The following is a 16,327-nucleotide window of genomic DNA, read 5'->3' as shown; positions in this document are numbered from 1 at the left end:
TGTGGTTAATACACGGTCAGCGTCTTAAGTTTACAGCCTGGCAAGGTACTTTCAAGTCGAACTACGTAATCTTTAATGCACTAATAGTTTTACTGGCTATCGCCTCAAGATGTTTGGAAGTTCAGTGTTTTCTCTCAGATCCCATGGTATGTAAAATTTTGATGTCAAGTGCACACAGATAGAATTTGCTTTTCTTTCTTTAATATGTAAGTTTGGCTCTTGTCATAAAAACCACACCAAAAAAAACCGAGCGACAGCATGCACAGCTTCTACTTTATTCTTTTTTAGAGAGCGCCCCATAGTTGCCATTACGTAGTACAAATTACAATTGCAGAGAACACTCGCAAATTTGGAAAAGGAGAGGAGACCACTTTTGAGTTACGCCGTTGAACCTTATGGCACGAAGATTTTTTGTTTCCGACTTGTACTCATCAAGCCAAATGTTACCACTTTGACTTTCAGAGCCAGGCAGCGCACCTCGAAACTTGCAAGCACGAACTTTGAGCTCGAGCACTGTGGTCGTGCAGTGGGACCCTCCGAAAGAACCGAATGGCCAAGTCATGGTGAGCATTTGCTGCAGAGTTTCATAAGACTCTGGGGTTTGTACTATCACTCACTTCCAGGAGTGCCTTCACTTCCACTTGAGGCATTAACCAGCAGTTTTCAGATTTTCAACCGTCGCAGACCCTTTGATATTTTAGAGGTCTTTCACGAACTCTGGACTACACAACCCATATAACTAGGGGTGTGCGAATATTCGAAATTTCGAATATTTTTCGAATAGTGTTTGCTATTCGATTCGATTCGCACTGAAATTTTACTATTCGAACTATTCGAACTTCCCAAAGACAAATGCAGTCAACGTCCGGTTGAAAGTGACCCCTTCAAATTTTCAATATGCTTCACCTCATTACACTCTCGTATTGCGGCAAAGCTGCCTTTGAAGCTCCGTTACGGTCGAACTTAGCCAAGAGACGAAGTCCGGTTAAAAGTGGTCCCTAGATTTTCAATATGCTTCACCTCATCACACACCCGTATTGCGGCAAAGCTGTCTTTTAAACTCCGTTACGGTCGAACTTGGCCAAGACACAGTCAACATCCAATTAGAAGTGGTTTCTAGATTTTCAATATGCTTCACCCCATCACACCCCCGTATTGCGGCAAAGCTGCCTTTCAAGCTCCGTTACGGTCGAACTTAGGCAAGAGACAGTCAACGTCTGATTGGAAGTGGTCCCTAGATTTTCAATATGCTTCACCTCCTCACACCCCCGTATTGCGGCAAAGCTGCCTTTCAAGCTCCGCTACGGTCGCAAATGTATTACCTCGAGAAGACGCTGGTTCCAACATGGAGATGAAAGATGTGGCAGAGTTGGGGGCTCAATTAATGCTGTTTTGGACCTGAAATTTGGGCAGGAAGTCCGAAAAATCGGACGCCGAAGCTTTTTAGCATCCAAAATTTCAGATGTTCTTATATATCGACGTCTACGAGGCAGATTTGGAACTCCGGACTTGAAGGGAGCACACCCTTGTCTGCCACATCAGTTGGCCTTCCACAGAAGTTGAAAGAGAAGGAGAGGCTGAGGAAATGGCATCTCTGCCTATCACGTGTAAAGTGTTGTCGGCAACACTTTGGTTGCACCAAATCATGTACATAAATACAATTCGGCCTCTACATTGCCTCATTCTTGATAAGAAAGACAACTATGAAATATGACCCCACCAGCACTTCATCAACCTAGCCAAAAGAAACACTTTCATGTTGCTATCTCACAAGAACATACTTAGGGATTCTCTGCAACTTTTTTTGTAATTTCACTTCGAATTATTCGAAAAATGTTTGAGAAATATTCGAAAATTATTCGAAAATTATTCGATTCGATTCGCACTCAATCTTTATTATTCGAATTCGCTTCGCACCCAAAATTTTGCTATTCGCACAGCTCTACATATAACCATAAAGTTAATTTTAACTGTCAAGCCTGGGTTGGAGCTCTCATGCAGATTTTGTGGCCAGATAGAAAATGCAAGATCAGATAGATGCAGTTATCCTGGATTTGTAATAAATAGCAGCGGTATACTCGCCATCATCCACTTTTAACACTATTTACACACACACATTCACGCTTGAGGGTATGCCCCGCATGCATATGAAACTGCAACATGTCCTTAGACACGCTCTTCTCCTTGTACAGTAAAAGTTTAATCCTTTATATACGCATTTGGTCATTTGCAACAGGCTGGTTTGGCCTCGACTGAAGCCTCGATTGAAGCTAATTTAGTAATGCAATGAGGTGGATGGCAGCTCTTTTTTTAACCAAAGCTTTATAACACTCATTTCGGTGTCATACGCAGAAAACCCCGTCGCCTGTGAGATCAAAGAAATGCGGCCCTCGAAGCTGCGCCGGTCACATGCGTACTTTGTATGCGCCGTTTTCCAATAATTGAAGCTGTCTCGATCGTGGGCTTTTTGGCGATCAGCCGTGTCTGATATGGCAATCCAATCTTTTATCGTGGTGACTTGTCATTTCATGTTGCCACATTTCATTGTTTCCTGGATATTAATGCTTGAACATCGTTGTTGCCTGTAGCAACTGAAGTGTTGCGCTGCTAAGCACGTGGATGAAGGTCCAATTCTTGGCATGGCGGAAGGAAACAGTTAGGCGGGAGCATTGCGCATTGTGATAAAAAGAAAGAAAGAAAAGTAGTAGGTCAGGCACCACATGCCAAGCTTTGCTTGCCCCCCTCCCCATTTTCCCAATAGGGGAAGGACTGCTGAATTTTCTTTTTTTTTATTTCTTTCACAGTGAAACAGTTGCAGCACAAAGATAGAATGAGATTGCACGAGTGTCTTGCTTTTTGAATGTTCACTTTTGCTCCCATATCACTGGGTTCACAGGGGGGGTTCACTTTCCTGCATTGCCGTGCTGATGGAAGCGCGGTGCTGACCAATCGCGAGAGCATGAGTGAATGTTCAGATAGTGAGATGCTTTTGTGGTCTCACCTGTATTCTCCGCTAAACCTGTGTTAAAGCATTATGGCCCTTACCGTCTCTTTCAGGGGTACAACGTGTACTACACGACACAGCCCAGCATCCCGACGCAGTCGTGGAGCGCGCAAACGGTCGACAATAACCAGCTGACGACTATCAGCAATCTAACCCCGCAAACCATCTACACCATACGGGTGCAGGCATTCACCAGCCGTGGGCCGGGTCCATTCTCGTCGCCCGTGCAAGTCAAGACCCAGCAGGGCGGTGAGCTTGTTCATCTAAGCTTTGACGACTTTGGCGAGTTCGAAATTTACCAGCTTACTCAATCAATCAGTCGGTTATCAGAAAGGTCTTTATATGGTCATACTACTGAGCAATGCACGAAAGGGTATTTCAACTGATATCTTGCATAGTTAAATGTCAATGTTTTTCCATGTGGGCGAATCAGTTAATGCGATAGCAACAAATCGAAATGTTATACTAATTAAGGCTAGCAGCTAACTCCATTAGGATCTGATCTCGTGTAACTTTGCAAAATGTTGGCGTAAGGGAATACAGCCGCTCAAGTGAGCGAAGCAGTTTTTGTGTTGTTTATCACCTCTTCGCGAAGTAAGCAGTGAGAGCACAGCTCGTAGAAAGGTAGGACCCGTCTTCTGATGTCTATTGAGATAGTGCGCGCGACTGCTCCCTTTTGATCAAAGTTCGCAGCCGCTGCCCGAGCAACACAGCCCTCCCACTGGCACCCCTCCATGCTCCTTTGCCTGAATAAAGACAGGCAGCCCTTGCACGCAGGGCGATGTTATCGCATGTGCCCTTCGCACGACTCAGATGGCCGGCTCGTTATGTCTCTGTTTCAGCCACATTCATCAGCAGCGCTCGTGTGCTTTTACTAAGACGTAGAACATATGACACGCGAGTGTGTTATTAATTTGGACTTTATAGTGGAACAGGACAGCGATGGCAAAAACCCATTGATAGTGTCCATATAATTGCTATCGCATTAATAAGTGCATGAACTCGGACTATCTATTGCTTAAATCTGGTGGACAACTGGGCTTTGAGATCTTACTCTGAAAATCCCGGTTAGGTAAACCGTACGTTTCTCTCACCCCCAGTGCCGAGCCAGCCGCGCAACTTGAAGGCGGTGGCGGTGTCGCCGACGGCCATCCAGCTGAACTGGACGCGTCCCCTGGACCCGGCCGAGACGGTGGTGGGCTACGAGCTCTACTGGAACGACACGTTCACTCAGCAGCAGGAACAGCGCTCCCTGCCCGACGGTCAGAGCTTCCTCCTCGAGGGGCTCTACCCGGACACAGTGTACTACGTCTGGCTGGCGGCTCGCTCGCGCACGGGCGAGGGCGCCGCCACGCCACCCCTGCCTGTGCGGACGGACCAGTACGGTGAGTAGCACTGTCCCTCTTGCTGCTTTCTCTCGCTTGTCTTTCTCATCTTTCCTTTCTTCTGGGCCGTGAGGAAAAGTGTTATGCTGTTGTTTTCTTGTTGTGACAGGAGCAAACCACCGGTCTATTCAGTTGACCTGCACTTCCTGAACCAGTGTGAGAGGGTGCCCAGCTTAGTACTTAATATATGCTGCTAAGCTTGAGGATGCAGGTTTGATTTCCGGCCACAGCAGCCACATTTGAATAGGTGCAAACTGCAAAAGCACCCATGTACAGTAACGCTCAATAAGACTTGCAAGAAGGGAGCTTATGGCCTCCTGAGCTCAAAGATTGCGCATGGCTTGAAATTTTCCTCACTGCCACAACTAAATGATATTTTCTTATTTGGCATCATTCCCAAGTGAGGGAAAAGTGTTTAGTTGTGGAAATGAGGGCAAATTGGAGCCATGTGAATTCTTTCAGCTTGTGAGGCCGTGTGCCCCTGTGTTGCAAATCGCATTGAGCGCGACTGTATGTAAATTAAGTGCACATTAAGGAACTCCCAGGTTGTCTTAATTCATCTGTAGACCTCCACTGTGATCTGCCTCATAATCATATCGTGCTTTTGGCACATAACACCCCAGAATTTAATTTAAGTTTCAGTTTGGGATGGCTACATCTGGACCTTATCTGAAAGAATGAAAATCCAGGACAGATGTCTCCTACATGCTGACCTTAATGCAAAAAAAAAATTTGCAGTCAGATATCTACAGAACAAACAGTCATAATGCCTCAAATGGGGCAACAAAGACTCAGTTTCAATACTTGCTGTGTACTTTTTGAAAGGAAGCTCTGCGAGCAGCATCCATCTTGAGCCTCTATCAATTTTCATGGTGCTGGCAAGAAAAGACAGCTCTATGAAGACTGTGCCGAAGCTGTGCAGACTACATTGCTCCAAGCCCCTTCCAAATAGTGCAGCAGCTGGACAGACTGCTTTGTCAACTCAACTGCACAAATTTGCACGAAGTAATGTGTTCCATGACTCGGGCTTGAAGCTGTTTAAACTGTCAATGCAGACAGTTTCCAGTGGTGGCCAGAAACATTTAGCAAGGACACTAAATTACAAAGATGGGCAGAGCATTTAGCAAAGACGCTAAATTACAAAAACATACAAAGCATTTATCAAATACGCTAAAGTACAAAGACATACAGAGCATTTAGCAAAGACTAAACCACTAAGACGTACCAAGCAATTAACAAAGATGCCAACTTACTAAGATGTACCAAGCATTTAACAAGGACACTAAATTACGAAGATGTACAAAGCTCTTAACAAAGACGCTAAATTATGTAGATGTACAAAGAATTTAGCAAAGGTTCTTGATTACAAAGATGTAGTTGCAAAGCCATACGGTATGTGTCGTACTAAGTTTCCTTCGCAGATTGACGTTTTCACTACCAGTATAGATAAGATGCATTGCTGAGTGCACGAAATGTTTACGTCACAGTAGCCACTATTGTTGTGGCACTGTCATTCTCAGTTTCATTTTAGCAGTAGAGTACTGGTCAAAGTAGAGCCCATAAAATTTTTGTTTCCTTATTGTATCTGGCAATTCGTCATAGCAAGGGGCGAGCTTGTTCACTTTACACAGAACAAGTTCACTGCATTGCACGAGTTCATCATAGCGGTTGTGTAGAGTTCGTACAAGTGGTGCTGGCCGCATTGCTATGTTTAATAGACTCCTTAGCTTTTCAAAATGAAAGTTCATCAGGCGTCACTTGCCTGAGCAAAGACTCTTATCAAACTCGTGTGAAGCAGTTCGTGAAGTGCAGAGCGATTGGATGTGTCCTGCTCCTTTTCTTTGTAGGGCAACTTAACTTGTTTCGTTGCTGTTCAACAAGTGACTAGGGTATGGGATGACCAAACGTGCGCAACTTTTTCTGCCCTTACTTTTTTTTTTGATGAACTTTTTGCTCGAACTCGCTATGTATGTTTGCCTATGTAGCAGTTATCACTGGGTAGCAAACTCTTCAGCATCCTGCCTATTCCAATGAGCCAAAGGATTTTTGAAAGTGCACGACCACACTCTCTTTTTTCTTTTTTTTTTCAAAGACCAGTGCGAAAAATAGCAGCCATAAACTGCACCACTGTTTTTTTCTGTGTGTGTGTGTGTGTGGGGGGGGGGGGGGGGGGTCTTGTATAATTCACAGTTCATTTTTTTCTACTAGTAGCCCTCTGTCTTGTTAATGCATGTTTGATGGGCGTGCAGTTGTTCAGAAGTTATCAATAGGAGCGCACTCCTGCTCACGAAATGCAAGAATTGGTTCCTTCGTTACATTTTTGTAACACTTGGAATGCCAGTCCGACACAGGTTTTGCTCATTTTATGTGGTCTTCTAATTCGGCACCTTATCTTAAACTGTGGGTAAGAATAAACTCTTTCACCTCGGAGTTGTATTTGGACCTCGAAGTAGTTATTACAGTTGCCAGAGCTCAATTCATTACAAAACTGGCTCGCATATTTCCTCTTAATCAAGGAGACATGCTGTAGCACGCGTTAGGCTTATTTTTGGCTGTAGGCTAAAGGGATGCAGAGCCAAGCATTAAAAGATGGTTCTGTATGCAAATCATTGAGGGGAGGGCAGTTTTTGTACGTTGCCCCGCCCCACCGTGTCATCCATCTCCTTGGCTCGCCGCACAACGCACTCTCGGCCTCCCATTCTTCCTGCGCACTTCCTTCTTGTCTGCCCACTGCATCACGTGACCTCCCCTTTCCCCCTCAACGCGCCTCCCTGGCGCCACGCACACGGCACCTCGCAGTTCCGGGTGCACCGCCGCAGCAGGTGCGCGGCGTCGCCCTCGACTCGCGCTCGCTGCGCATCAGCTGGGAGCCGCCGCCGCGTGAACTGCACAACGGTGCCATCACATACTACAAGGTGAAGTACATCCGCGCTGACGCGGCCCCAGGGGCGGCGCCCTACGAGGCGCTCAAGGGGCCCGCCGAGCTGTCGCACACCATCACGGGATTGGACAAGTGGACCCCCTACCGCATCTGGGTGCTCGCCGGCACGGCCGTCGGTGATGGCCCCGGCTCCCCACAGGTTCTCGTGCGCACCGACGAGGACGGTACGTCGTCTGGCGGGGGACGCCCCTTTCCCTTCCTCCCTCCTCACCTCTTGCCTTCCTCCTTCCTTCCTCAGTGCCCTTTTGCACCATTGTCTTCTTCTTCTTCTTTAGCTTTGACCAATCTCCTTCCTACCTTCCCATGTGTGTTCTGTTCGACGTTGTCCTCATGGCTTCTCAATGCTACCACTCGGAAAGCCTCCCTTTAGTTTCCAGGTACAAGCATGATTCGACTAGGTTAGTCGCGTTATTTATACACCCCAGTGTCTTTGACCAACTTTTTTTACTATTGGCTTTGGCCTACTGAGGGACACCAGTGAAAATTTGGTAAGAGGCATTACGGTCCACAACGCGGGCATCAGCAATTTCCTTATCTGTGTAGTTTGTGCTGCACGTGGAGTACTAGAAGAATTGACTAAGTGCTCAGCTGGTACATTTTACTCTAGCAATTTGGTGTAGCTGGAGCATTGCATACCAGTAGAAAGATAGGACATGTGTCAAATTGGTGCTAGCAAGAGTGAGCCGCTACAGATGTCAGTAACTGACGGGTACATTTCACTATTTGAGCGAAGCTGATGGTGGCCTTCTTGTTTACTGGCAAGCACCTGATAGCTTGTCCGACTTCATGCGTGGTTCTTATCTGAGTGTAAGAATAAGCCGCTTTCTTCTCTCATGGAGTACTGAAAGTTGTGAGGTGCACCCTCAGAACCGTGGCAGTGAACTTCGTTCGATCTTTTGATTTATGTATTGATATGAGGAAGGGTGAAATGTCTGGAGGCTTTGTGACTGGTTTGTCGAGAAAGCCAACCCTGGCCAGCCTTTCTCATTCCTAGCTTTAATGTTTCTTTCACATATAGCAAGTAAGCTCAAGGCATTCTGTAGCTGACTGTGTTTACACAGTGTTAGCTGAGCCGTAGCTTATGTTTGGTAAGCATAGATTATGTTTGAGCTCAGTGGGTTCAATAAAGCACCATTTTTTATATGGTTCATGGCAGTGTATACTTCGTTAACATTGTTAGGGACAACTTGCACTATTTTTTGTTGTAAATTTGCTGTGTGTAATTTCTTCTAGTGCTAGGCCACTTGTTGCAGTTAGCCTTAGCTCCAAAGCTTGTTCATTAGTAATCAGTATTGCAAAAAATTAGGAATTACCTTTATTCATTGGGTGTCAATGAGCAGTTAGCCCCAATATCAGTACATAAATCCTGGACTAAGATATATTATCCAAGTTTATTCAGAATTTATCAATCTTCTGTACTTGAGTCGGCCGGCGAAACCTGTCAAAATAACGCAAAAATATTGTGCAATGTTACTAAGTTACGTAGACATCTCACTCAAGCTATGGGCAGACCTGAAGGAAAGGCTGGTCTCATTAAGCCATTGTCCCGTCCCTCTTTCTTTTTCGACCTATATTACTTTCTTTTGGGGACAATTCCGAGCTTCCCTCCTTTAGCGAACCTTCACGCTTATAAGTGGCCTCGCCATTTCTTTTTCGTTCGTACTTAATTTCCTCCTTTCTCCTCATTTAGCACCTTTGTCCTGCTTTCATTATTTCTCTTCAGCCTCCACTTTTCACCAAGTCTGTCGCATCCTTCTGACCTTTGTGTCACTCCTCTCCACAATGCCCTATCTCACCAGTGCACTTTCAGGCTGCTTTTTTTGCATTTACGTAGCCTTCGTCAGACTTCACACAGACACTGTGTAGTCCAGTATTCTTATTCTCTTCTCTGCTTTCAAGCCACTTCTCGTCTCTGCGAAATTGGCTGTAAGACAGTGCCACCTATATGCACAAGTAGCCACTGTTGTTCAGCACCATTTCTCAATGAATTCCAAGCCACCATTCTTGCACTAACCTAGTGGAATTTCTTGAGGAACTCTGGTTTTTAATTCTGGAGCTTGCGAATCAGCTCCTTTGGGTTTGTCAAGCAACCCTCCTAAATTTCTCAATCAACTTTTCATCAAACGAACTGCCAATGGTCACCACAACCACATGCAAAATTGCTGTGACCATTTCCAGCATTAACAGCATCCCTTGAGGCCTGAAAAAAATTCTTAAGCATCAAATGTAACCATCAAGCCCTTCGAAGTCATCCGTTTTGGAGAGTGCTGTTTAATAAAAGGTCCTAAAACGTTGCCGCCAGATAAGTATAGTCTATTGCGCCCGAGACATCCGGCTACAATTTTAGTGCAAGCTATAGGACTAGCCTATCTGTTCAGTTTAGCAGCTTCATGGTGGCTTATTGTGAAGTTTGCTTTAAAAAAAGGTCATTGTGCTGCTTTTTCAACTGCTCATGGTTTAAGGTGGCGTTTCAGGTTCTAGCTGCAAAATGGACTGTCTCTTTGCTAGATGCCCACCTCGCGTGTTCCTTGTGAAGTCTGACAGTGGCTGCACTTCCATTCCCTATCAGTTTGCCTTCTCTGCCTCACTTAGTTCCTACCCTCTGCATTTTCTTCACTTGTCTTATTACACAAAAGCGCATCCATTTTTTATCCTCTTTCTTTTGTTCATCGCGTTAATTTTTCTCAATTCTTTCTTTCAGTGGTCCTCTCTTGTTTGCTCAACCTTCCTCGTCACACCTTTTCTTGTCTATTACAGAACTTCATTTTCTTTTTGTTCTTTCAGACATCTCTCCTATGTTATCTACTTCGCTGTTTCTTCCTAAACGCTTGCCCTTCTCTTTTAGGTTTTTGTGTGTTCTTTGTTTTGCTTTTGGTTTGCTTTATCCATGCTTTTATTCACTCAGGATCTAGTTCTATTAACTTCCACTTCTAATTAAAAAGATTTCCATGGTTAATTTTTTCCTTTAGTGAATTAAACAGCCTCTCATTTCTGGCCATGTTTTTCTGAACCTCATTCTGCTGTCTTTTAATTTTCACTTCCCATGTTGGGAGTATGCAGTGGTCAGCTTTGTGTGAAATCGGAGACCATCACCTATCAAATCACCTTGAATCTATGGAAGACAGATGGGGATAGGTGTAGACTTGGCGAAAGCTATCCTTGCCCTGGAAAGTTATCAAAAGTTGTCAAGTGTCCCCAACAGCAATTTTGTAGAAAGCTTGCTGTGAAAGTTGCTGTGACTAGTTTTTTTTTCCCCTTCACTTTTGTCATTTTTAACCAGTCCTTGAAGTAACATTTGGGGGTCTTACTTCTTAATTAAATGCTTTTATGATGGCTTGTGTCTGTACAGGCATTTGTAATTGAATCCTTGTTCATGGTTGTTTGTTTTGGTTTTATGTTTATTTATAATCCAGAGCCAGAATTTTCAACAACGGTTAACATTCCTGAAGAGGTCGATGAAAACACATAGGTGTCATCAGCCTGTAACACGCTGTCCATCTTTCCGTTCGGTGTAAATGAGTGCCACTCATCTGGTTTTGGGACGTTAAACCCCAACAATTATTATTAATTAGTGCACTCGTCGTCATCAAGTGAGCTGATCACCTAACTATCACTTAATCCATTGATTTTCAAAGGTAACCTTAGTTGCCTTGACCTGTAGAGATGACATAACATGGTGATAGATGACAGATGTATCCAGGATATCTATCCAGGATGGGTATCGATGGATTGCACGCTACGTGGGTCAAACATCAATCGTTCTCCTGAGTAGCCTGATTTGTGGCAAGTAATGCATGTTGCAGGTGCTGTCACAGCAAAACTTTGCTTTCTCAAGAGGCCTTCTGTTATAAGATAATGTACAAATACTCACTTGTAAGTAAGTAACTTGTATAAACATAGCAATCAAATCTCAGTGACACAGAAGGCCAGAAATTTCTTCCGTACGTTTGCAGCCCTGATTTGGGCCGGTGTCATATATGGTTCCGCTGATTTCACACGGAGTTGCGCCACTATGCATTCTCTGATCTGTCCTTCCTTCCTTGCACCTGTGTTTAGCTAAATCTTGTCTTGTCTCTTGCCATGATATACCTTGGTCAAAGCGTATCGCACAGGTGCAGAACCAGCGGAATTGTTGAATCAATAGCGTATGGCATAAGAGCATAATGGAATAAGACCTAATGTGTGACATGATCTATGAGGACAGATTGTCTAGTAAGTTGAACGGTTCAGGGAACCTCATGTGATTTTCTACAGCCTCACTGTCACTTGGCTCTAGCTTGGCTTTTACTTGAGCTTGTTATTGGCTGTCTACGCCTTAGTCTACTGTGGCCATCGCCTAGCGAGACGAACCAAAATGATCTGTTTGCATTGGTCGTACATCAAGTCAACATTGTACCTCAAGTTGTGCAAATAAAGCAAGGAAGAACTTGCTAGATATGTTCTACTGTAAAGGAGTTCTGCACCATGCGCGAAACACTTTGACTCGCTTGCTAGCTGTGTTCTCCTCCCCCCTTGGCATTGCCGCACGCCTCCGTCGTCTGCACCGCAGTTGCACGTTAACATTGTCTGTCGTCCTTCCCTCGAAGCATGCCCGCAATCTTCCAGTAGCCGTAGTATTGGTAGTCACCGCCCTCTCACACCACTCACGCCATGCACAGCTAGCAAACACACCAGAAAACCACCCGTCCTTTCTTTTTTCCTCCTTTTTCACCAACCCACTCCTTCCCCCAAAGAAGGGGCTCACGGCGACGACACGGCCGCATTTTTTGGGCCAAGCCATCATCTTCTTCTTCCTCACCGACAGCTTCTCTTCTTCTTCTTCACCTGCAGTGATTCTTCAACTGACACGCTTCTTTTTTCTGGAACATTTTTTTTTCTACAAACTCTTGAAGCCTGTCTCATGTGACATGCAATCTCAGGCGTAGTGGATGTTTTGAAGCAGACGCACCACAGACGTACTGCCACATAACTTGCAAGCCTTTTTTGTCTTTGTCTTCTACTTGGCTCTGTCTGTGGCTTTGTCTACTGTGCCCAACTCTCGTGGTGTTTTCTTTTTTCTTTTCATTTTCAAGCAGCCTCTTCTTGCTTTTTGGTGCTTCTTGTACTTGCTGCTCCGGCTGCCTCAATGTGTGTGTGGGTTGCGAATGTCAGAAAACATTTTTGAACACGACAGTTGTTTGTCGCTTTGGGTGAGCAGCTGCAATGTCAGCGCTCACCTCGACTTTTTTCCTCCTTTTTTGTTTTGTTTTGCCATCTCTTTCGCTCTTAAACACATTCCATTCATAGCTAGGCATTCTCTCGATATGCACAACAAGGTGATCCAGTGTCTGAACACCACATACCCTTTATTTTCTTCTTAGTTTGCTTTCTGATGAGAGAGTTTGTGCCTGAACGTATTAATGCGATAATGTTACAGAGCTCGTTTCACAGAAATTCCAGTGTCGGCGTTGGTGTTGGTGTCGGCGTCGTTGATTGTGAGCGAAAAACCGAGAAAACCCCATGGCAAAAACCGTATGTCATCCTAACCGCTCTTGATTTATGTCAGCTATTAGACAATAGCATATTATCTGCTGTTCGACGTTAAACAGCAGGCACCGGCATCCCCGAAGAGTGTGAGCACAGGCCTTTGTATGAAAAGAGGGCACCTGAGAAAATTACAACTTTATCTTAATTAGATCTTAATTATTTTTCTGCGATTACACTTTGAGGCCACATAGGGAGGCTGAAGTCATGTAGGATAGTGAAGAAATGATCTGGCAAATAAAAATTGCCTTTCACATAAGAGTAGCTTTATGATAGTAATGAAGCCCATATGGCTTTTTTTTTTTTTTTTTTTTTTGCCTTTCTTGAGGCTCTGCTGTCCTGAAGATATCCTCCGTACTTACTAGATACGTTGTTTTTTTGTTCCATCTTCAGTCATACGTTCAGGCTAAAGCTCTCTCGTCTGTTGTTAATGTCACAGTAAACAAAAAGCTGAGAAAACTCACTATAAAAGCAATTTTTAAAGCACTTTGGCTGTCTTTCTTATTTTATGATTTCACTTGCCAATCTTACTGGGATATCCAAAACCTTACTGTCAATTGTATTTGTGACATGTCTTCAATTAACTTCTGAAATATGCTTTCTTGCCGGGCAACACATATATGCACTAGCCCCTAGTTCACACCTGACATACGAAGAAGACTTCAAGCACTGCTTTTGTCTGCTGACTTCTGTTTGGTGGATGTACTGTACGTGGTCACTAGTGCGTCTCTGCTTCGTCAAAACTCTTCCGGTGTGTCATGGCAGACCTCATGTAGATATTAGCTGTGGCACCGTATCTAGACCCCAGAAAGCGCTTCGATGATTGGATATTACTGAGCTCTTGCTCATGGCCTATGCTGGGTGAAGTTTCAGATCAGGAAAGGACTACTCTCATAATAAAGTAGATTATTCATGTTATTGGTTCATCATAATAAGCAAATAGTTACTGTTGTCTGACCTGTCTTTTTTCAGGGCGACAACTATGGCAATCCAGCTGTAAGCACAGCTGTTGCTATAATGAAAAGGAGTCCACTTCTTTTGACTTCAGTCTGAGGCTTTCCTTGGTAGGGCCACCACGGTGGTGCAGTGTTTAGGGCGCTACGCTGCTGACCTGAAAGATGTGCGTTCGATCCCAGCCGCGGTGGTCACATTTTGATGGAGGCAAAATGCTAAAGGCGCTTCATCTGTCTTGTATGCTAGAGGCCCTTGTGATGTGCATTTTGAGTGCACGTCAAAGAACCCCAGATGGTCAAAATTATCCAGAGCTTTCCACTGTGGCGACTCTCATAGCCTGAGGGACGTTAAACCCCATAAACCAACCACCCAAATTCCTTGCTAACGTAACGTCGATTGTGGTGAGTGTGCTCGGCTTTCACGATTACTAGTGCAGCAGTAGTAATCTCCTACGTATACATTGCATGGCATTGAGAACTAGATCTTGCAAGTATTTCTTTAATTTCAGCACTGATTGACATGCTGATTGACATGCTGTATTTTTCAGCATCAGGCTCGTATACTATAGGTCTGCCACGTCACACGCGGGCAGAGTACATGCACGCCTTCTCTTGGGAAAGTGGTCTTCTTTTTCTCTCTCTCTTTCTCTGCCTTACCGTTTTTTTTCTTTGTCTTTCTTGTGTATATTGTACTCGACAGGCATGTGATCATAGCTGTTCTTGTACATAGCCTCTAATTGCTCCTCACTTGTATGCTGTGCAGCTGACCTTTTTTTTTTTTTTTCTGGTTGCATTGGTGAGGTGATGTGCTCTTGTATTTCCTGGCCACTGACTGTACGCTGAACTTTATGCATAAGTATCTCTGTCTCGACCTTCCTTCAGTGAACACATCCTATGTTGCATTCGTTTCTCCTCTATCTTGTTGCTCTGTGCTCTTACCTGTATTTTCATAGTGCTGTCTTTCTCGCTAACTTCTTTCCTTTGCAGATTCTCACCTCCGAATTTCTCTCCCACCTTCATTTCGTTTATGGCGAAAGAAAAAGGAACACTTGTTCTTTTCTTGTACCTCATCTCACATTTCGCTACCCTCTTTGTGCAGTGTTCTTCAGTGTGCATGTTCAACCATCACTTGCCCTAATGAACATCTCGTGTTTTTCTCGAAACATGCCTATTTGTCTCATTGTTAATGTCACAATTAACATAGTGTGCTTGCAGACCCTTGTAGTTGGGGCGGGAGAACTTTGAAACAGTAAGCTTTTGAATGCAAAGCACAAGCTGGGGTGTAAATTCAACCTAACTAGAAGTTATATTTGTGCATTGCCATTTGTACATAAGTAGTGTAATAACATTAGGGAGCCCCTTCACACGCACACATGTGCATCAGCGTGCATTCGTGAACATGACAGTGAAATTGTGCAAGTAATGGGCAATGTGGGGCTGATGGTAAGCCTTTTTCTCCTTAATTTGTCATAGCCAAGTTGCCAATCGGCAGAAGCAGTCTTTCCTATGCTTTCATATTTGCCGGGAGGCTTTCTTTTATGACAGCTGTACCAAACATTTTTCATCTTCTATGGCATTTTATGCAACTGTAATCCACATTTTTGAGCAATATATTGTCTAATTCCTTCATCCCTGCTCAAGAAAACAAAGTGTAGTTAAACCTCGATAAAACAAACTTAAATATTCCAAGATCCCCGATATAAGGTTGTGTCTAACAAAGAAAATGAGCCCTTGATCAATTCCTCTTTTGTTGAATATAAGGAAGTATTTCAGTTTTGATAACGTTGTGTTCATAGAACACCATGTATTTTTAAACACAGTATCACAAATTGTGTTGATCGATAATTTAAGTATAATGAAATTTTGCTGATACTGCAGAGAAATACATAGGCAATAAATTGAAACTTCTGCTAGTTCCAGTTGTCATATGGTTGGTTCACTTGCACACAGTTTTTGTGAGCACCTTTTTGAAATCGCGCATTGCACAACAGAGAACAGCCGCCATAACTCGACAGTTATAACCAGCTATAATAGATTTGTTCACCGTGAGAACAGGTCAGAGACTCTCTAAGGGACACAACTTTCACCTAGAAGAGTAGCAAGAAACATTGTCGAATAAGGGAAAGTTCAAAACGCCTCTGTGTAGGCGTGTGTAATGATGACCACTAGTTATGACCTTAAGGGGAGATGCGGGTCGAAGACACTTTTTTTTAAATATTCATTCTAGAGCAATGAAACTTGAGCTGCTTATAGAACTTTTTATGCTGATTTCAAATATATAATTAGTTTTCTTGCAAGTTGCATACTTTTAGTTCTGCAACATGACAAATTGAAAAACTGAAGCATCTTGCCCCCCCTCTTTTCAGACCTAAACTTCAATAATTTTTTACAATTGATAGTTCATAATGTTTCAAATAAAGTGCGGAATGCAAATAACTAATTAGGAAGTCCATACAAAATATGTACTAGACGTGAAAAATTTTAATGTTGGAAGTTCATATTTCTCCTACCCTAGTGAAAG

General features: G+C 43.8%; 1 protein-coding gene across 3 annotated transcripts in view; it reads left to right on the top strand.

Annotated features, from left to right (window-relative positions):
- LOC119404877 (tyrosine-protein phosphatase Lar) overlaps window positions 1–16,327 on the top strand; it is a 234,581-nt gene that overhangs the window by 163,574 nt on the left and 54,680 nt on the right. For 2 of the 3 annotated variants that reach the window (XM_049419053.1, XM_049419054.1), the window contains 3 exons: window positions 463–563; window positions 3,058–3,253; window positions 4,105–4,389. In XM_049419053.1, the coding sequence (XP_049275010.1) occupies window positions 463–563; window positions 3,058–3,253; window positions 4,105–4,389 (582 nt within the window). Of the gene's footprint in view, window positions 1–462; window positions 564–3,057; window positions 3,254–4,104; window positions 4,390–7,188; window positions 7,495–16,327 lie in introns of all 3 variants that reach the window. The other variant, XM_049419052.1, reaches the window with a different exon arrangement.

The sequence above is a fragment of the Rhipicephalus sanguineus genome, chromosome 9, assembly GCF_013339695.2.
Source record: "Rhipicephalus sanguineus isolate Rsan-2018 chromosome 9, BIME_Rsan_1.4, whole genome shotgun sequence".
Lineage (NCBI taxonomy): Eukaryota > Metazoa > Arthropoda > Arachnida > Ixodida > Ixodidae > Rhipicephalus > Rhipicephalus sanguineus.
The sequence above is the reverse complement of the archived record's forward strand: the minus strand, read 5'-3'. Positions and strand labels throughout refer to the sequence as shown.